The sequence below is a fragment of the Lynx canadensis genome, chromosome F1, assembly GCF_007474595.2.
Source record: "Lynx canadensis isolate LIC74 chromosome F1, mLynCan4.pri.v2, whole genome shotgun sequence".
NCBI classification, from domain to species: domain Eukaryota; kingdom Metazoa; phylum Chordata; class Mammalia; order Carnivora; family Felidae; genus Lynx; species Lynx canadensis.
The window spans coordinates 21,934,844-21,956,628 of record NC_044319.2 but is presented as its reverse complement, the minus strand read 5'-3'; the positions used below and the strand labels follow the sequence as shown (position 1 = coordinate 21,956,628).

Genomic DNA, 21,785 nt, shown 5'->3' with positions numbered 1-21,785 from the left:
GGGCAAAGGAAGAATCGACTAATTAAAATGAAGAAAAAAATGAAAAATTTTGACACTGAAACACATTTTATTAATAAAGAATGTTGAGAGAAGCATACCGATTTAAATACAAAAAGGTTTTTAATCTTGACAACCATTACACTAAAACAGGCTTGGACAATCTTATTCACAATTATTACAGTTTACAGGATATTTAATTAATATTTCCTCTATTTATTCCTCCTCTCCCTCCCATTGCATGGCTCACACCTATAAGAGAAAAAAATAACCAAACTGAATGCATCTTTTAAGAAGTTAGCTCAAAACTGGAGTATTCACTTACCCTAGGTCATTATAAAAATTGTTTTCAATATCAAATATCTAGGTATATAAATATAAAACTGTGTTAGACATTTGACATCTTCAGTGAAAATTAGTACAATTAGATTATTATTTTCATGACATGAATACAATCTTTAATGTTTACCTTAGAAGACATATTAAAAATTTTAATTTTTTTAACTAAACGAAGTCACAAAGCTTTATTCTGTAGTGTAAGAGTATAACAATAGGCAGAGATGTAACAAATGACTATCTAGTACTGTAACACTTCAGCTTCTCAAAATCTTTACTTTTAATTCAAGGAAGAAATGAATAAATATGAATTCTAAGTACATATTCATTATATACCTATAGTTTACAAATCTTTCTGCAAGAAGCTTACAGGTTAGTAAACATCACATGCTCAATGTGTAATAATTTAATCAATCCTTGAACATTAAAAAAACCTAGATACAGTTGGAAGTTTAAGGATTAGAAAACTTGTTCCGTGTATTACTATCATACATCCTATCATGTAATCAATATGTCAGAAATTTACCTCTCTGTCTGTTAAACTGACGACCACGGACACCTTGTCTCAATGTTGTCTGAAGTCTTACTCGTCTGAAAGGCTTTGGTTGACTACTGCTAGTATCTAAGGAAAAAAAAAACGCATTAAAATATAAGAAAGCAGGTTAAAAAATAAGAAAAGCATTTACAATGACAAAATCTAGTTACTAAATGCATGGATAAATGCAGAGGTGTCCATTTGTTTCAGTATTTAAAAGTTGTTTCATTTTTAACAAGGGACATTTAACAAACAAGAGTAAAATGTAAAAAAAAATTTCCTTATTAAAAAGAGTGCTTGAGGTTTTTCATTCATTCACTCCACTCATTTGATAAATATTCACTTGGTGCCTATCCAGGTATCACTGTGCTAGAAGGTGAGGACTACAATAAAATACCACATATCACCTCCCTCAGGAAATAACAGTCCCCTACACTATAATGTGATCATTATCTGAATCCTCTCGTTTCCAGACACCCCAAATCCAATCATTAGCAAATCTTGCCAGCTCAAATTTATCCCCAAATCTGACCTCTTCTCACAAATTAAACTCTACCAGCCTGTCTAAACATCACTGTCTTAACCCTGAATCAGTACGATATCCTCCAAACTTTCTCCTTCTTTCTGCCCATTACACATTTTCAAATCTCTTATTTACACAGCAGCGAAACTGATACTGTTAAGTCCTTATTACTACTCTGTTTGAAGCCCTCTAAAAAAGCTTCCTAAATCCAGGGCACCCGGGTGGCTCAGACAGGTTAAGCATCTGACTCTTGATCTCACCTCAGGTCATCTCACAATTCGTGAGATTGAGCCCCATGTTGGGCTGCACACTGACAGCACATAGCCTGCTTGGGATTCTCCCTCTCCCTCTCTCTTTGCCCCTCCCCTACTTATGTGCGTACACACACACACGCACACTCTCTCTCTCTCAAAATAAATAAATGAACTTAAAAAAATAAAAGCTTCCTAAATCCATGAAAGCCAAAGCAATTATGATGATCTATTGGGCCTCTCCCCCGGTGCCTCTCTGGTCTTCCTGTGCTCTAACCACATTGGCCTCCTGGCTGACCTTGAATATACCACACTGCTGTCTTAGGGACTCTGCATCTGCTAGATCTCTCACCTGGAATACTCTTTTTCCTCAAAACTGCACAGCTTTGCTACCTTACCCTTTCCAGGTCTTTACTGAAATGTCATTTTCCTAGTAATGCTTTCTTTTGCCTGGCACATGGTGGGCACTGAAATATTTACTGACCAAATGAACAACTGCTCAGATGAGGCGGCTTAGTGTTTTATATTACCAAAAAATGTAGACATCCTAACTTCATAGCATACTATATAAGGGAACAAAAACCCTATCTTCTTATGCAAGCCCTGGTAAGATATAACTAGTGCCCATTCTACAGTTGAAAAGAATTCTCATGGGACATTAGAATATAATTGGAGAAAGAGCACTTCAGTAATTCTATTATTAATAATTCTGATAATTATGATACTTGAGCCCTGTGGACTGTAATGCATTGAGTTATATAGTTTATATACATTTCTAATTTGACTACAAGATTAATTATGACCATCCATACTTCATAATAAAATAAATGTGCAGGCATTTAAAGTTAATAGCTGTTAAAAGGGATCTGAGCCTTGGGATGCTGGCTCATCGGTTGATGTGTCAGAGAAAAGCAGCTGATAGGCAGAAAAGATCTTGAGATAGTAAAGTCCCATAAATGAAAAAAGTAATAACTGAGCAGATCTTCCACAGAACATGAAGGTTCCATGGCAGAATTTGAGAATTACTGCTATAAACAATTCAAAATAAAAATAATCAGAGTGGATGATGGGTACTATATTTCTTCAATAACAAAAGTAATTCCGTACCTAAAAACTGTAAGACAGATAAGTTAGTACAGCGTATTATTTTAAAAGTGGAGTCCCTGAAGCCAAACTTCTTGAGTTTGCATCCTGGCTTGCCCATTATTTATTAGCTATGTACTATGGCAAAGTTATTCAACATTTCTGTGCCTCAGTTTCCGTATGAGTGATTACCATGTTGGTTTCATGTGAGAATTAAATAAATATGTGTAAAGGGCTTAAACATGGTCTGATACACATAAGTGCTCAATAAATGTTAATTACTTTTTTAAGAATACCAGATAAATAGTTTTTATTGTAGGAAAGATACATAAAATAGCCTTTTTCAAAGTTAATGTCATGTACTTGAAAAGAAAGCCAAACTTTGAAATTATTTACATCAGTAAATTTCAAATATTTTTTGAGCAACAGACCTCCTACCCTTCAACTCTTCAAATCCAATCTCATGTCAGAACCCCTAAATGTAGAACAAATAACATGAAGCTGCTTTGTTTTCAAGAGGCAGGAGATGTGAAGTATTGCTCCCTAGCTTCCTTCCCAGTAACCAATCCCTCACAGCCCTGCTGCACCTCCAGGACAACCACGTCTTTAATATACCTGATGTCTCCTTTAATGAAATACAATTTCCATTTTAAATAAGGCATTTTAAACTCAGGGAAAAAAGAGAATTATCAATTTGTTACCGATAAAATTGTCTTTTGCAAACAAGTTTGATGTATCGAAGTTGTGCTGTATTCAAGAGCAGGAACTTACCTACAGAAGAACTGGAAGGAGGATCCTGACTGGTGGAAGGAAGATCTGACTCATCAGATGCCTGAACAGGTTCTTCTTCCTGCTGGCTATCAATTTCTAGGCCTGCTTCTGAACTAATACTAAGAAAGGAAAATAAAAATTGATTGGTAGAAAATACAAGCTGATCTTTGAGGTATCCAAAATTGTTCCCAACCTCTTTTTGATATAGTTTATCACTTAAATAACCCCAAGTTCCCCCTAACTCAAGATTGTAGACTCTGACATTGATAATGGTTTATTTTTTTTTTTTTAAGGGGGCAGGGGAAAAGAGAGCTCAAGTTGCCTTTTCCTTATTCCTCTCTCACCAGGACATGTTCCAATTTTAGTTTCTGCTTCCTTTCTTTGTCGTTTTTTTCTTTGACAAAGGATGTGCACATTCTTGACATTCATAAGAGATATTACCGAGATCTTGAAATCTCAAAACAACTTTCTAGGAAAGCAGAGCACTAAAATAATTTACAAGTCACAACTATAAACAACTAATTCACCAGGGGCTCTAGCCCAGATGAGACATGCTGTGGGTATGTGATTTCCTGGCTCAATGGCTATAACTTCACCACTCTCTCTACCACTCAAAAAAGCACATCAAAACGCAAGGAAGGGAGGTAACAATACAAAAGCACTTTGAATCTGCTCCAGTATTATCATTTGCAAATTTTAGTACAGTCATTAGTAATAATGTATCTGAAAGATGTCTTTCATAACTATGTGTTGAAGTTGAGAAGTGCTAATGAAGTGTAAAGTGCATGGGGCTGAAGTCAAGGGTCAAATCCAGTCTAAGCCAGTTACCAGTGGCCTAAGCAAGTTATTTTAACATGCTCTGAGTCTGGGCTTCCTCATTGTAAATTGGAGATAATACTTTGTAGAGATTTTGTGTGGGTCAGAAACGACATATATAAAGCAACTTGTATACATGGTATGAAATTAATGACAGCTAGTATTCCCAGCAGGGTGTATAACCTCAAAATTAGCAGCACTGTGTTACAGCATAATAATAAGCCTGCTTTTTCTCTCATATGCTAGAAGTGGCCTATAATTATGCTAAGAAAATACTGCTAAATAAAACAAAATCTTTGAGCTCTACCTAGGAAATCTGGGTGCTAGTTCTAGCTATGCTTCTATGAAGTAGTTCAACTTTTTTATTTTATAAAGAATTAGGTTCTGCCTTGAAAGTTAAAACTTTTCCAAGACCATGGTCTAGTGCTTCTTTGCATTAAATTACTCTACTCCCTCTGGGGTGCCTGGGTGGTTCAGTTGATTAAGTGTCCAATTTCAGCTCAGCTCATGATCTCATGGTTCTTGAGTTCAGCCCCGCATTGAGTTCTGACAGCTCAGAGCCTAGAGCCTGCTTTGGATTCTATGTCTCCATCTCTTCTCTCTCTGCCCATCTCCCACTCACACTCTCTCCCTCAAATAAACGTTAAAAAAATTTTTTAAATAAATTACTCTACTCCCTTGACTTAAAAAATACAGATGATGTGTCATGAAATACTTTTGTTAAACTTTGTTTATAACTGATGTATTAAAAAAATGTTGTCAGGTCTTAAAAACTACTAGAAGTTTCTAATTTTTAAGAAGTCAGTATTTCAGACATCAAGTTCTAAATGCACATAAAGAATGAATAAATGAGGTTCACTCAAGAGCCCACTACAAAATGGAAAGTGAGCCATTTCCAAATTTTCACAGAAAGACTTCTTACTTAGAGAAAAGTTCAAGCAGCTACATTAATGCAAGGGTACCAGTGACTTTAAAGAAAAGACTGTTCTAGAATACATCATGTAATTTTCAGGGAGATAAACATTTTAAAAATTACTTGTCTGCTGCAGTAACATCCAAGTCCTAAAATATATTACTATATGAAAAAATCAGTCTTCCAAAATGTATAGCTTGGTTTATTTTTGTAATGGGATGCTACTGAAAATATAGCCAAACCCACTGTCTCCTGGCTAAAGGAAAACAAGTGTAAAGGTCTAAAGCAAGGAAAAATTATAAAGTAAACCTTTACCCTTCAGATTCTGCCTCCACAAATACTTCATCTCCATCATCACCTGTTGCTGTTTCATTTGTTGTGGATAAAGTGCCAGTGGACGTTGTCACCATTGGAACCGACTGAGAGGCGTGCTCTGAAGCATCAGAGGTGGTACTCTCAGTAAATACGGTCACTTTAAAATGAAAAGAAACGACAACTTTAACTTGGTGGCTTACCAAATCTTTAGCCAGAAGATGTCTCACAGGTTCCCATTTTACCAAGAATGTACGTAATCTACCAGTCTGCCTGTGATACTTACCAGGGGCTGCCACTTGTAGAGGTGTGGTGGGAACACTTCGGCCACCTGACTCTTCTTCATGAGCTAGGAAGAGGGGTGTTTCATACATTCCTAAACCTAAAGACAATTCTAAATATTAATGAATGATTGAAAGAACATAAAACTGTCAATATGCTAGGTATCTGAAAGAAAAAAAATGAATCAGTGGAGACACACAAGTTTGCTGTAGCCCACCTATTTCGCACATCAGGCAAAAATCAGTCTCTCAAAATGTAAATGTAACTGAAACACATCCTTTAAGTTCACAGACACTCAGAAGCCTTTAAAAAAGTACCTAAGATGCTAGTCCTGTGATTTCATATAAGCTAACTTTATGGAATACCCAACTAAATCAGGTCCTACGTTAGAATCTACTCACCAAAACTACAAGATATGACTCTTCCCCTTTTTGTTAAAGAAACTGAATTTCAAGGAGGCTAATCAACTTTCCCCAAGTTGCAAAACTAGTAGGTGGTAGCATTCTAATTTAAGCCTAGACCTGACTTCCAAGCCTAGGAATTGTCCTATAAAATAAAAAACCATATAAGATTTGAATTGATATAAAAGATACAGTATATGGCTTATATAATCCTTTATTTTGGGCTTATAAAAGTAGTATGCTTTCCTTATTCACTTACAAAATGCCATACAGCTTCCCACAAATATAGTTGGTTATATGGATGCCGACTGAGGATTAAAAGGTAATTAATTCCACAAAAAGCATAACTCATGTTTAACAGCCAACTAGTATTACTTAACTTAGGGATCATTTTATGCCACATATTTTACACATTTTATCTTTCTTACTTTCAATGTCAGTAGACAATATCTAATTAATTTTATACCTTTAACTAGAAATGTAAAGTACCAAACTAAACATAAAACATGCTGCATTCCTTTCAACAACTTTAAAATGGCTCATTGTACCTATGTTCAACAAATATTCCTAAATAGTTTGTACATGTATGACATATAGGAGCCAGAAGAAATAAAAATGTAAAATCTAGTCCTTATGCTCAAAGATCTGAGAACTTTGTTGGAAAGGTAAGATTTATATGTAAGGCAACATTTAACAAGTAGTAAATACAGCTTTTCCCAAAAATCTGCAGAGGAATTACTTAGATATCAATTTTTTAAAAAAGTTTATATTTGCTCACTTAAAAAAAATCACATCAGAATAGCTTATTACTTGAATACGTGCAAATCCAGGAGATCTAAGCATTTATTTATCTATTTACCTCCTTGAGAAGCAAGCTGGCCAAGATCAGAGTGACTTGAACTTGTCTGTGGCATATCTTCAGGTGGCCCAAACCGGAATCTAGGAACACCAGCAACCTGTGGGGAGCTAAATAGACAAAAATGAATTTAAGATAAAATTTAAAGTTACTTTGTTTAAATCACAATGATGGGAAACAATATAGAAGGAAGAATAAGCACAAAGTAGGAAGAAAACAGATTAGAAATAAAGTTGATTACAGAAATCCTTATAAAAATATTTTCAAAATATCAGTTGTCAATGAATTTAGTAGTAAGATTACATGTGATTTATATATATTTAATTTATCAGTAACTTTCAGCTCTCCTGAACTATGCCTCACATTTCCTGAATCTACTGGATCTCTATCTCCACATAGATACACTGAAAACAACACAAATCTAAAATGAGAAGTACCAAAAAAAAGAGAATGAAGTCATGAGACAAAGTCTTGTCTTGGTTTTTCACTGTTGAGTCATAGATAAGTCACCTCTAGCCCACTTCCTCTCCGAAAGAGCTCATCACACGGCTCCCAAGGTCTAGAAAAAGTCTAGACCCTGTTAGATGGCTAGAAACTTGTCTTCCCCTTGTGCCCACGCCTCACCCTACCCTTCCACCTTCTTTCACTAGCCAGCCACTAATGTTTATGGATTATTCCTCTGTGTTACTCTTAAATCTATTTTCTTTTCCATGTCAACACTATTGCTTTAGTTAAGGATGTTCTCTTTCAGGTGGATTGTTAAACTTATCTTCATAAAATTATTAGAACCTTGCATTCTGACCTATGCAAGAATCTGCTAACTGGCTGTCACTCAGAACCAGCTTACTGGAGTCTCTTTCTGATAGGCTGACTTCCAGAAGGGAAGGGCAGACACTGATCAGATGGCTTGGAAAAGTGTTAACCAAGATGCGTTATGGTTAATTGAGCAAGTTTAAAATAGGTTTTGATGGGCATATATTATATGGGCATATATTTTCCCAAGTCTCTGGAACTTTTTCATTCTGGTATTCAAGTACATCCTATTATGCACCTAATACTTTAGCTACAATTAAACGAGTACTTTCACATGGAAAGCTTTTTTATCCTTTAAGAGAAGTGGTTTGGCTCAAGTTAACACAGGTTCTAGAGCCAGAATGACTGGTTCGAAATAATAAACTGCCATTTTCTTGCTGTCTGTTAATATCTCTGTGCTTCCTTATAATGTAAAACAGCAACAATAATGGTGTCTAGGCTCATAGCTATAAAGATTAAATAAACAGATTCATGGAAATGCTCAAAAGTGGTAGGTAATTCTTTTCCAAGACTCAATTCAGTGTTGTCCCCAATAAGTCTCATATTCATTTCCCCTAACTTCTTTGTATTAAAAAGCCTATTGCTTATCCTTTTATTCTCCTAGACTGAGTAGGCGACAATTAGTTTCCTCATATGCTTGGCTTTTGAAATAATGCCATCCTTCACGATCACTGCCATTACCAACACCTTCATCAACATCTGCAAGGCATTTACTACATACCAGGTAATATCCTAACCATGTTAGTATAAATCAGTTCATTTAATTCCCACAACTTCTATGGTACTAACTACCGTATTATGCCCATTAGTAAAATGAGAATAGAGAATAGAATAGAGAACCTAAATAACCTGACACAGCTGGCAAGCAGTATAGCTAAGTTTCAAACCCAGGCATTCTGACTCCAGAGGCTGTGTTCTTAACCACTGTTATAATGCCTTTAAATTTCAAATTCCTAATGGAAGCAACTATATTTCATTCACCTTTATATCATTTTCCCCAACACTACATCCTCAGCCCTCCTACCCCAGTGCTCAGGACACAATTAGAAGACTCAATAAGTAATGAATCACTCAAATATAAACAAACTGACAGGGAAAAAGGAAGAATATGATTAGTTACAAAATATGTTTCTCGTTCATTAACTTACTGAATTGCTTCAGCAAATCCATCAGTGCGATGTGGTACCACAAGAGTTGGAGTACTGGGAACTGTTCTGTCCTCATCATCAAAAAAGTGCTGCTGCTGAAATGAAGGCAGAAAATGGGAATCAACAGGCATGACAGAAACACATGTATGGACTACGTAAGTATGTGCTGAACAAATGAGTCACTTTCACATAATGGGTAGATAGTTACCATGCCACCTATTCCCGGAGTCAGCTGAAGCCCACGTCCTACAGACTGCCTCCGAGTCATCTGAATTCTCTGTGTCAAGAAGGGAATTACATTTGTTTTAAGGAATCAGGCAATGAAACAAGAACCAAATACCAATAGATACAGCTTACTACACTGATCATAACAGCACTGAAATGTTAGCATATAATGTAACCACCAGGGTATCTTTTCAGGAAAAATTGCTTATATTTGCACTGAAGAAATCAGTTTTAAATAGCGATAAATTTTTAAATGTACAGACTGTAATACTGACCAACAAATACTTTATTAACCAAAAGACAAAATATTAACCAATATTTAAAACCAATCTCTGATCCTATTTTATTTGTATGTAGCTAATTTACTATTTCCTTAATTTAAGACATTAGGGAATGTGCCTTTGGATCTTAAAGCTTAATTATTCTTTGTAGCTCAAACAGCAATATGGTCTTCACATAAACTGTTGCCCAATTTAGGCAATTCTGAATTGGTAGATTTGGTATATATTGCAGGATCCATACACAATCCATTAAGGCTATATTTTTACCTAATGAGGTTATCTTCATCTGTGGTATTTTAGAAGAATCTACACCTGACAGTTTTCAGTACACCATAATGTAGCGTAAGAGTCAAGTTAGATTAGTAAGAGCCTTTGTTGTTTTCCTGCTGTTTCTGTAAGAGTTTCTGATTAAGAGATGTTCAACCCTATTACAAAGAGTGCTACATGCTAAGGATCATGAACGCTATTATTAATTAGGAAAATGGAAATTAATATGTATGAATGAAACAAAAGGAGAGAAAAAAATGTTCTGTTAAGCAGAATAGTAATTTCCTTTTGAAGAAAAAACATGCGCACCATAGAAAAAGAAACCTTCAAAATACATGGTGGTCTGCTGCTAAAATAAAATTTACTTTATTTAAAATCCCAGAAACCCTTTTCCTTTTTTTAACCTTTAGAAAAAGTGACCAGACCTTTATTTGTTATGACTGTAACCATTTCAATTTATACACAACTTTTAGTAAGCCTTGCCTTTCTAAAACTTGCTTCACTTATGAAGTAAATTACTGCCATATTTTAAGGAAAAGAAGTAAGAGATTAGTTTCAGTTCAAAAAACTTTATAAAAATATGCTAAAACGTTAAAAAGTTCATTTAACTTCTGGAAAAAATTGTATCTAACAGAAAGGAGGAGAGATAAAGCCAAGGTTTTTTAGTTTATTTTTCAGATTGACCAGTACTTTTAATACCTGAACTGGTGGTCCCAATTCTTGAGGTGGAGCATGAATGGTCAGGCGTGGGGGCAGAGGGTGTGGAGGGCGTCTCGGAGACTGAGGTGCTCGAGGAGTCTGTCTTTCAGATGCTGATGATGGCTGTTGTTCTCTAGAAATGTCCTGGGAAAAAGATGGCTCCGCAGTACCTGCACTGCCTTCACCTAGAGGAAAAGAGAAGCTTATTTTGAACTATTAAATTTATCACAGAATAACTTGGACAATCCCCTAGAAGTATAAATTTTGCCACTAGGAATGTTCACCTCACTAATACTTTCAGAAGGAAAGCAGTGAGGTGTGGACAATGGGAGTGCAATTATCAGCTGAGCAGCCTTAGGCAAGTCCCTTAACCTCTCTGAGTCTATTTCTCTGGTTGGTTAATGGAACCAGCTAAAAAATACTTCTGTATTTTCGGTTTCTTAAACTTGTAATTTCAATGTCTTGATCTTCAGATGTCTAGGTCTGCTACATACGTGGTAAAAACAACAGAAGCTGTTTCCCACTGGGAAAGTAAATAGGCTATCACAGAATTTAGCAGTTTTAAAAGTCTGAGATCTGGAATCAGATTCTAGCTATAACATTTAATAGCTATGTGATCTTTTTTTTTTTCCTCTTCTTTTTTAAGTAATCTCTATGCCCAATGTGGGGCTCAAACTCACAACCCCGAGATCAAGAGCTGCATGTTCTACCGACTGCATGTCCTGAGCCAGCCAGGTGCCCCTCTCAGATTCTTAATTGGTACCTAACCTGATAAGCTCATTCTAAGAATATAGTTGACTCTTGAACAACATGGGTTTGAACTGCACAGGTCCATATATGCAGATTTTTTACAGTGCAGTACAATAATTATATGTTCTCCTCATGATTGTCTTAATAATGTTTTCTTTTCTCTAGCTTACTTTATTAAAAGAATACAGTATGTGATACAATATATAAAAACATGTTTATTGTTTTATGATATCACTAAGGCTTCTAGGTCAACAGTTAGCCATTAGTAGTCAAATTTTTGGGGGGTCAGAAGTTATACTTGAATATTTGACTATACAGGGGGTTTGGCATCCTTAACCCTGGCATTGTTCAATTTAATGTTAAGTACAGTTGCTCAGGAAAAGCATTCTTTTTGTAACTTTTTGGCAACATACCAAATACATCCACTAACTTAATTTTATCCAGATCACTAGGCCTATTTTTGTTTGACTGTAAAAAAGAAAGTCTCCAGTAAGTATTCAATGAACATCTATTATATGCTTTGTATCTGGAAAAAAAATGGCTACCAACATTGGCCCTGAAAAGACTTAACTTTCAGTGATAATACTTAAAAGGGCAAAACATATTTCTTCCTGTATCCCAACTATGTGACACATGTTTCTTAAAACTACAAAATGTTTTATAAAATGTAAATTATGACCCCAAATTATCATTAATCTCTCTCCTTATGTCCCTTAAAAAGTAATATGTTTTAGTATATGGTTTAACATTCATTAGTTTATTTTTTTCCCTAAAAAATTTAAAAGCTGAAAGGTTGCCTATGCCCTTGCTTTATCTTAATTCACATGAGCACATACCATGCATTTATTTTTTAAGTTCATTTATTCATTTTGAAAGAGAGAGAGAAAGTAAGGGAGAGAGAAGTAGGGAAGGGCAGAAAGAGAGGGAAAGAGCGAATCCCAAGCAGGCTCCGCACTATCGGCACAGAGCTGACGTGGGGCTTGAACTCACAAACTGCAAGATCATGACCTGGGCCAAAGTCAAGAGTTGGACATTTAACCCACCAAGCCACCCACAAGCCCCATACCTTGCATTTTTAAATGTGCAGGTTTATACAGAAATTCAGACACAGTTTTCCCAATAGTCCACATATATAAGGCTTTATTACATTACCCTTTATGATTTTGGCTCAGTATTATTTATAAAACCAGGATATTAGACCAGATGATCACCAATTCTTTAAAACACATTTAAAAATGTTCTAAAATAAATTTTTCTGTGATTTCCAGAATCCTTTAATACCTACAACATTTCAGTGAGGTCTGGACTCACCCTCTCAAACATTTAACAAAAAGCATGTTACGATGACCGCAGTATCTTTTATTCAATGGAAAACCAGTAAACATTGCAAAGCTCCAACACCCACAAATCCTAAATGTACAACTTGATTTAGATGACCTCTTCTGGCTGTGAACTGCTATTACCACTGTTAGAGGCCCCTGACTGAACTTTTTCCACTTAATAAAAACAGCAGCAACACGTTACATTTACAATACTTTACAGACTTCGGAATGTTTGAATCTTACAAAAGTCTGATGTGGCAGCAAAGACAGTATAATGACTTTAGTGATAAATACAGTAGACTTTACATGAGAGAATAACAAACCTAGAATAAGCTAATCTCTTGCTTGCTAATTTACTAACCGAGTTTCATTCCTTACATGATAATCAAATGCTATCCTAGTTTAGAAGATATTACCAGAAATATTCAATTAAAAAAGGTGTCCTTAAAAAAAGTCTCACCACTGTTCTGAGAATCAGCAGCTCTCTGATTACTTTCACCTCCACCCATACTTTCTTCTGTTTCTGTACCTGGATCAGTTCCATCACCACCCTAAAAACAAAATATGAGGAATAAGTGCAAATATATTAGTTACCTTAAAAACATCATAACCAACCTAAACCACAATAACAACAAACAAACAAACAAATCCAAAGGTCTAAGAAGTGTTAGTGTTCTGACAACACAGGCCTCTGTATACCCTTGGAAAACAGTTTTTCTAGCAAGTTCTTAATTCTAGCCACTTACCTCAGCATCATCAGCTTCATATCCATCATTGCCATCTGCGCTACCAGTGCCTTCGTTACTATCTTCACCCTCATCTCCCATCCCTGTGTCATCCTCATCATCATCCTCATCTTCCTCATCTTCTTCATAATCCTAGCAGAAAAATTCCCAAGGAAAAACAAAGACCTTTGATGTAGCACACATATTCTGCACATCCTAACGGCGTGTTTAAAAATTTCAATAGGGGCGCCTGGGTGGCTCAGTCGGTTGAGCGACCGACTTCCGCTCAGGTCACGATCTCACAGCTCATGAATTTGAGCCCCGCGTCGGGCTCTATGCTGACAGCTCAGAGCCTGGTACCTGCTTCCGATTCTGTGTCTCCCTCTCTCTCTTCCCCTAACCCCCTTGTATTCTGTCTCTGTCTCTCTCAAAAATAAATACACATTAAAAAAAAAAAAATTTTCAGTGACACACCGTTGATCAGGATACAGGAGTTGTCCTGAGAGTTAGATGGAATTATGTCAGTGGCAGCAAATAGCAAAACTGTGAGGTTTACTGGAATGAGTACTGTAATAATCAGTTCTGTATTCTAACTGCTTCAGTTCAAAGATCAAAGCTTCGAGGTGTCCAAAAAGTGTTAGGTGGTCCACTTGATTCTCAATTTAAAAAGTGGCACTGAAGAAAAAACATGATGGAATTATACTAAACTATGAGCCTTTAAAAACCACTGTTTGATTAATGAAAGAATCTCAAATGAATGGTTATCAATAAGGATTAATTCCCAAAATAAAAAATAAAGTTTCACTTAAATTATGCTTCAATTAGCAAAAAAACAAAAACACACACACACAAAAGACACAAAAAAACCTTCCATTATTTTTGAAAAAAATTATGTGACTAAACAAGAAAAAAAAAACCCTTTTTTTATCTCCAGAAATGATAGAGCTTACAACTGAATCCAGTTAGTTGTCAGTAATATTTAAAACTAAGTTCAATTAATTTAACAAATTTAGCAAATCCTAAAAGGGCTTAGCAATTAAAAAAAAAGATGGACTTTTCATCACTTGTTCTATGCTCAATTCCATTATAAAATGTTAATTTCAGAACTACTGGGATAAAAAAAGCAAAATAACCTATTTAAACTGACAGGGAAGCAGATGTTACTGGTTGATGAATTAGCAGTTTTAAGGATCGGAGCATTTCACCCAGCAGTTTAAAAATAATGGATGATTTACCTCATGCTCTCCATCATTTTCATCATCATCCTCTTCTTCATCATCACTGTCAATTACAATGACATCATCTCCTTTGCCTTGACCATCTTGGGATGAAGTTGTTGTTTGCTGATCTGACTGAAGGGGTCCAAGGTCTATTTGTAGAGACTGAGAGGTTTCTTCACTGTCTTCCATCGGAGTATAATCTCCCTGGGTAACTCCCTTATAAGAGTGAAAAAAAAAATACAAAGAAAAACAATTTTTTTTAAAGTAAAATATACTTAAAACTATCAGTGAGATACTGTATATCTAAGACAAAAAAACACTTGTGGACTAGTAGCATTTTGTTTTTAAAACGTGATTTTTAGGGGCGCCTGGGTGGCTCAGTCAGTTAAGTGTCCGACTTCGGCTCAAGTCATGATCTCACGGTCCATGAGTTCAAGCCCCGCGTCGGGCTCTGGGCTGACAGCTCAGAGCCTGGAGCCTGCTTCAGATTCTGTGTCTCCCTCTCTCTCTGACCCTCCCCTGTTCATGCTCTGTCTCTCTCTGTCTCAAAAATAAATAAACATTAAAAAAATAAATAAATAAAAATAAAATGTGATTTTTATTAAAAGAATTAATTTGAAACACACGCTAAAGAAAATAAATCGGGTTTCTTTACCGTCTTCTTGTAGAGGAAGCATTATAAATCCATTGAGTAATACTCCAATACAAAAAAATGCATATATACAGATATATGTGTATGAAAACCGGCATGATAGTGTAGATCAGTGTTGTCCAACAGAAACACAATGTGATCCACGATGTGATTCACACATGTAATTTTCAATTTTCTAGTAGTCATTTAAAAAATGAAAACAAGTGAAATCAGTTTATATTCTTAATATACACAAAATATTATTTCAATATGTAATCAAACTAAGAATTTTTAAGTAGATATTCCACCTTTTAAAATTTATAATTAAGTCCTTTATTATCCAATGTAGGTTTTTATACTCACAGTCTATCTCAATTCAGACTAGCTCTATTTCAAGTGTTCAACAGCCAATGTGGTTAGTTGACAGTGTAGTTGCAGACCAAAGTCAGAAAAAAAGAATATTCACAGGCTTGCAACTTATTATTATCAAAAAAAAATTTATTCCCCAAACCAGAAATAGCCTGGAAAACACACTAAACGAAATAAGCTATTATTATTGTCTTTTTTTAAAACAGCTGCCTTTTTAAGACAATGTTTACTTATTTTTGAGAGAGAGAGAGAGACAGAGGGAGAGAATGAGTGGGGGAGGGGCAGAGAGAGAGGGAGGCACAGAATCCGAAGCAGGCTCCAGGCTCTGAGCTGTCAGCACAGAGCCTGACACAGGGCGTGAACTCATGATCCACAAGATCATGATGGGAGCCAAAGTCGGATGCTTAACTGAATGAGGCACCCAGGTACCCCTATTATTATGGTCTTTTTACAAAGGTGCTTCTATCCCTAATAACTCAGTATACTGTTCTCAAACCATGTTAAAGACATTAGACGTGAATATAATTCTTTGCTTAATTCACCCTCACAATTCTATTTTGTTAGCCTCTGAAATCAACTGTAATTTAAGCTATATTTTTGTTATTTACTATAAAAAATTAAATGACTACTTTTTGGTTAAGCACTCAGCAAAATCTATTTTTTATACAAGCCCAAAGCAATGTCTTGTGAATTCCTTCACAAAGATAATATTTGCTATAATGGGAAAAAATGAGTAATTTATGGTATAATTAAAAATGTGCTTCAAGGTGACAGGCTTATTTCAAGAAAAGCAATGCTTACAAAGAACATCTGCTTCAATGTCAGAAAACCAGAAAAATGAACTGTTACACATCAGTAGATAATGCTAAAAGTGGAATGGAATGCCAAATGGTACTTCTGAGTCACAGGCAATTTTGCCAATCTCAAGAAAAAACTTTGTACAGAAGACTTTAGTATAATTTGACCAAGTCTCGCAAGAAATTAGAAATTCAAGTATTATTTCAAAACTATTATTATGCTTTTCAGATATGACACTCTGAAAGACACGTGAAATGGAGGTCATTTAGAGTACTATGCACTCATGTTTAAGGTTTAGTTTTCTGCTTTAATTAAGGAAAATAGGGAAAATTAACTTAAAAATTAATACATCTAAGAAATCAAAATTCACTTGCAATCTATGGTTGCTTATGATCTGCTTGAAACAATCCCTTAATTTTATATAGATAATTTTAGAATAAATGATCCTAAAAATTTATCCAGACAGAACATACTATTTCAAGCTGAGGAGTATAACTAGAAATAGACAGCCTAAGTTTAAGTCCCAGCTCCAGTGCTATCAGAAGTTGAGTATGTTACTTACCTGAGCATCATATAATAGGGCTGTTGAGGATTAAATTGGCTAATAACTGCTAATTTCTTAGAACACTTGGGATGCACAGTAAGGAACTGTATTAATTATCAGTTGTTAAACTATTAATATTACTATATTACGAATTCTCAATTATTGTGGCAGAGGGATGAAAGAAAAGTAATAGCACCTAAAACAGTATCTGCCACGTATTTTTAGTACTTATGATACTAAAAATCATGTTATATTATTCCAACAGATGAGAAGGCTTAAGGCCTTAAGGCTTACAATCAACGACTTGCCACAGTCACACAACTTTTTAGTGGTAGTCAGGAATGGAACATAATGGTTTATAGCTTCAGAGTCTAAGAATTAGTGAGGCTGCCTCTGGAGAAGCCTCATTTACAGCTCAAAAAATGAAAAAAAATACAAATGCATTTCCTTTCATCGGTTGTTTTAATCCCATAAGAGAAGCAATAGAGGGGAGAGCAATAAAGGACCACCAAATGGGCACTATGGATTAACCCAAGACTCAACCAGCACTCATCTTTCCAAATAGTTAAGAGTGTATAATCTTTACTCATGACAACTCTTAGCCTGCAAAAATTCTGTGTTAAGTATAATAAAAACATCTCTTTAACAAAGTTTATAAGGCAGTATACTAACCAGGAGTAAAACAAAACAGAAATTGCAATGGTAATTCTAATGTTATTTCATTAAATATAAAAGCATCAAGTTAAAAAAAAGTCCAAGTAATGTTACAATTTGTCAAAGCTGATTTCATTCATGAAATGCAATAATTTATTACTTTAAATGTTTTACTTACTTCTCCAATGGAATCTTGAGAATCTTGGTTGTATACTTGAGTCTCTACCTCTCCATCAGTACTTTCTTCTGCCATCACTTCTTCCTGAATAATAATACAAAGTGTGTTAACCAGATCAATTTACTAGATGAAGAGTCACCTGCTCAGCTAGTTTTCCCAAAATAAAAACTTAAATCTATCATTTTATGAAACTGCTCTTACATTACATACATACAACAGAAATGCTCTTACATTTATATGATATAACCAACCACAGTTCTCTTCAGTATAAACAAGCTTATAAACACTAATTAAATACATGCTAATGAAATTAATTTAGTAGTTTTAACGTTTCATGGTAAAACTTAATTCATTACAACTTTAGCTTCAACAAAAGAAAATAAAGGAACACAGTTTTGGTTAATCTGAGAAAAAGATGGCAGGTAACAGTTTAAAATGTCATTGAGACGATAAACTCCTTATTCTTTGATTAGAAAAAATAACCATTCATTCCATTGAAATGGAATACAACTTAAGTTTTTATAACTGTCTTTTTTTAATTGAAATGGGAAATAATTCAGTCAAAACATATGCCAAGAATTACAAACAAATGTTGGCAAAGCAACAATACCTGAGCTGTCAGTTGAAGCTTTGCAGTAAGTTCAACGAGAGTTTTCCAAGTAATGGATTTTGGCTCCAACAGGTCCATGTACCTAATAATGTGACTGAAAGACTTACCTCAGTTCCTACAGGGGTAACACTTTTCAACTTCTTTGGAAGAGGCATTTCCACGGTATCATCAGAGACTTGGTCTGATGCTTCTATGGTGCTATCCTCTTCCTCTTCACGTGTCCGTTTAGGCAAAGAAGAACTTGGGGTAGCCGAAACTTTGAAATTACATAATTAAAATCTTGAATTAGAGGATAACAAACTCAATGAAACAAAGTTAGTTTTTGAAACATTTTGGTCGTTTAACTGAAGAAAGATATAGTAAACACTTAACTGAACAGTTCAACGTAATTTATTCCTGCTAATATATGTGTAAGCAAAGAGTAACTGGGGTGCCTGTGTGGCTCAGTTGGCTAAGCGTCTGACTCTTGATTTCAGCTCAGGTCATGATCTCATGGTTGTGAGATGAGCCCAGAGTTGCACTCCAAACTCTGTTTAAGATTCTCTCCCCCTCTCCCTCTTACTCTCCTCCGCACACCTGCTCTCAAATCAATGGTCTTATACTATCAATCTTAAATGTGGTTAATAAACCCCATCAACTTTTACAGCAATGCATTTGATTCACGGTGTACTGATGTATAACTGCTATTCACAAAGTTTACGTAGGGCCTTCTATCGCTATAAAATCCAAGACTCCTTGGATAAAAAAATTTACACTGTTTGTTTAGATTTGAAAATCCTTATATGGTCTCCTACATGTTTTTTTTTCCTCTCAGGACCTGTATTAAGTTACATATAATGTTATGGGGTTGTATCACCTTTAAAACCAGTCAAAATAACTGGAAGAGAAGAAAGATCTTAATGACAAAAATGAGTGATCTAGTAGTAAACATGAAATGAAGTGTTAGGAATCCATTCATCCTTCCTAACCCCATTTAGAAAACAAGTATGTACAAAGAATACTCAAGATGTGTATCATATCCAAGAAAATACAATGCACAGGTCTACTTTAACTTGCTTTTAAAATTAACCTTATCGGGGTGCCTGGGTGGCGCAGTCGGTTAAGCGTCCGACTTCAGCCAGGTCACGATCTTGCGGTCCGTGAGTTCGAGCCCCGCGTCAGGCTCTGGGCTGATGGCTCAGAGCCTGGAGCCTGTTTCCGATTCTGTGTCTCCCTCTCTCTGCCCCTCCCCCGTTCATGCTCTGTCTCTCTGTCCCAAAAATAAATAAACGTTGAAAAAAAAAAAAAAATTAAAAAAAAAATAAAATTAACCTTATCAAAAAAAAAAAAAAAATTAAAACAAAATAAACGAAATTAAGCTTACCAGTGCCAAATACTGCTGTGGAAGTAGAAGGCCGCTCAACTGGCGAACTCTGTACAACTTCTACTATGTTGGGGGACAGCTCTTGATTTGCAGGCTCTATCTGAGGATGACTCTGCTGGGTGGGTTGCACAAAAGCTGTAGCCTGCGTTTGTTGCTGAACGGTTAAAATGGGTTGAGGGATCGAAGGCTGGACATTAGGACTAGTAGAACGAACAGAACCACTTGCACTTCCAAACACTGGAACATGTTCCACAGGCCCTTCTGACTGCATCGCTGAAAAATAATTATAATATTTAATATATGAAGTTTCCTATTCTTAGCAAACTTGGATTTTTCCCTCCCTACTATGTTACAGGTAACATTTTACAGTTATTTGTGTATGTATCTCTCACCACTCACTAGGCAAAAACAGTGTGAGTAAAGGTAATTAATGTATTCTGCATTTTTGTGTTGCCTATGTGACTGACATGGTAGTGTGCAGTTTGGTGGTTGAATTAAATAAGTCTCTGAAACTCTTTGCATCTATGATTTTATTTAAACCATAACCAAATAAGATAAATTAAGAAGCTCAAAAACAAATTACACAGTTTTATTATTAGTAATGAGTAAGAAACTAGCCATGGGAACACAGTGAAGAAAATACTGAAATGGTCAGACAGTTTCAGTGAAAGAGTGGTGTCTGTGTTGAACCAGTGGTTTAGTATGCTTTCGAAGGTGGCTTTCATATCATCTTCCTAAACCATTAGAAGTAAATATGTTGGCCTTAGAAAAACATGCTATGTACTTATAGGTGTGTTATTTTCCTCCTCCTTCAGCTTAAAAACAATAACAACCAAAAAAACAAAGCAGAAAGAAAGGGAAGGAAGGAGGAAGGAAATTCACTGCATTAACAAGTATCCTGGAAGGCACACACTTGAAAATATTAACTGCCCACTTTTACTATATGTTTGTCTTTAGCTTTAGTGGAAGCCTTATTTATCCTTGAACTTACTGTTATCTTCTCATAATAAATCTAAATGAGTAGTCAGTCTGATCAGATTTATTATTTTACTTACCTTCCTGTGATTCCACTTGTGTAGTGGGCATCACTGTAGCTGTTGGGGTTGTAGTAGGATTTGTAACAGTTGCAGGTGTGACCATTGGGCGGATACTAGCCCTGGGTGTTGACTTATTCCCAGCCATAGCTGCAGCTGTCACTTTACTTGGAGTAGACACAACAGGAGTTGGCTTGATATTGGCTGTTGGTGGGTCTGATGTGCTGGCACTTACAGAGGGGAAAATGCAAGAATAACGATTCATATAAAGTTACTATAAATACTTCTTATAAAGTACATATATTCTATCAAAACAAAAAGTGCCACATAAAGTAATCTGGATAAAGAACAAAATTGGAGGTACCGCAATCCCAGATTCCAAGATACACTGGGGTGGCTTAGCTGGTTAGGCATCCGACTCTTGACTTTGGTTCAGGTCATGATCCCAGGGATGTGGGATCAAGGCCTGAGTCAGGTTCTATGGGGCTGACAGGATGCAGCCTGCTTGGGATTCTCTCTCCCTCTCTTTGCCCCTCCCTGCTCACATGCACATGCTCTCTCTCATATAACTCTTAAAAAAAAAAAAAGGATATACTGCAGTACTCAAAACAGTATGGTACTAGAACATGAACAGACACAAGATCAATGGAACAGAATAGAGAGCCCAGAAATAAACTCATGATTATATGATCAATTAATTCATAACAAAGGAAGCATGAATACACACAGAGAAAAAGACAGTCTCTTTAACAAATGGTTGAGAAAACTGGACAGCTATATGCAAAATAATGAATTTCTTATACCACACACAAAAATAAACTCAAAATGGAATAAAGACCTAAATATGAGACTTGAAACCATAAAAATCCTGGAAGAGAGCACAGGTAGTAATTCTCTGACATTGGACATAGCAGCATTTTTCTAGGTATGTCTCCTGAAGCAATAAAAGCAAAAGCAAAAAAGTTAAACTATCAGGACTACATAGAAATTAAAAAAAAAAAACCCTCTACACAGCAAAGGAAACAATCGACAAAACCAAGACACTGTACTGAATGGAGACGATATTAGTAAATGATAC

The 21,785-nt window shown here is 35.6% G+C and overlaps 1 protein-coding gene across 1 annotated transcript in view; it reads right to left on the bottom strand.

Moving 5' to 3' along the window:
- Positions 1-52: 52 nt before the first annotated feature.
- The window catches only part of TPR (translocated promoter region, nuclear basket protein), a 64,419-nt gene continuing 42,686 nt past the window's right edge, over positions 53-21,785 (bottom strand). The window contains 16 exon segments of the mRNA XM_030303366.2: positions 53-249; positions 860-955; positions 3,497-3,615; positions 5,541-5,697; positions 5,824-5,919; positions 7,080-7,186; positions 9,038-9,132; positions 9,246-9,314; positions 10,510-10,694; positions 13,042-13,132; positions 13,328-13,459; positions 14,542-14,742; positions 17,701-17,784; positions 18,418-18,566; positions 19,674-19,946; positions 20,729-20,937. Coding sequence (XP_030159226.1) covers positions 194-249; positions 860-955; positions 3,497-3,615; positions 5,541-5,697; positions 5,824-5,919; positions 7,080-7,186; positions 9,038-9,132; positions 9,246-9,314; positions 10,510-10,694; positions 13,042-13,132; positions 13,328-13,459; positions 14,542-14,742; positions 17,701-17,784; positions 18,418-18,566; positions 19,674-19,946; positions 20,729-20,937 — 2,119 coding nt within the window. The 3' untranslated portion in view covers positions 53-193.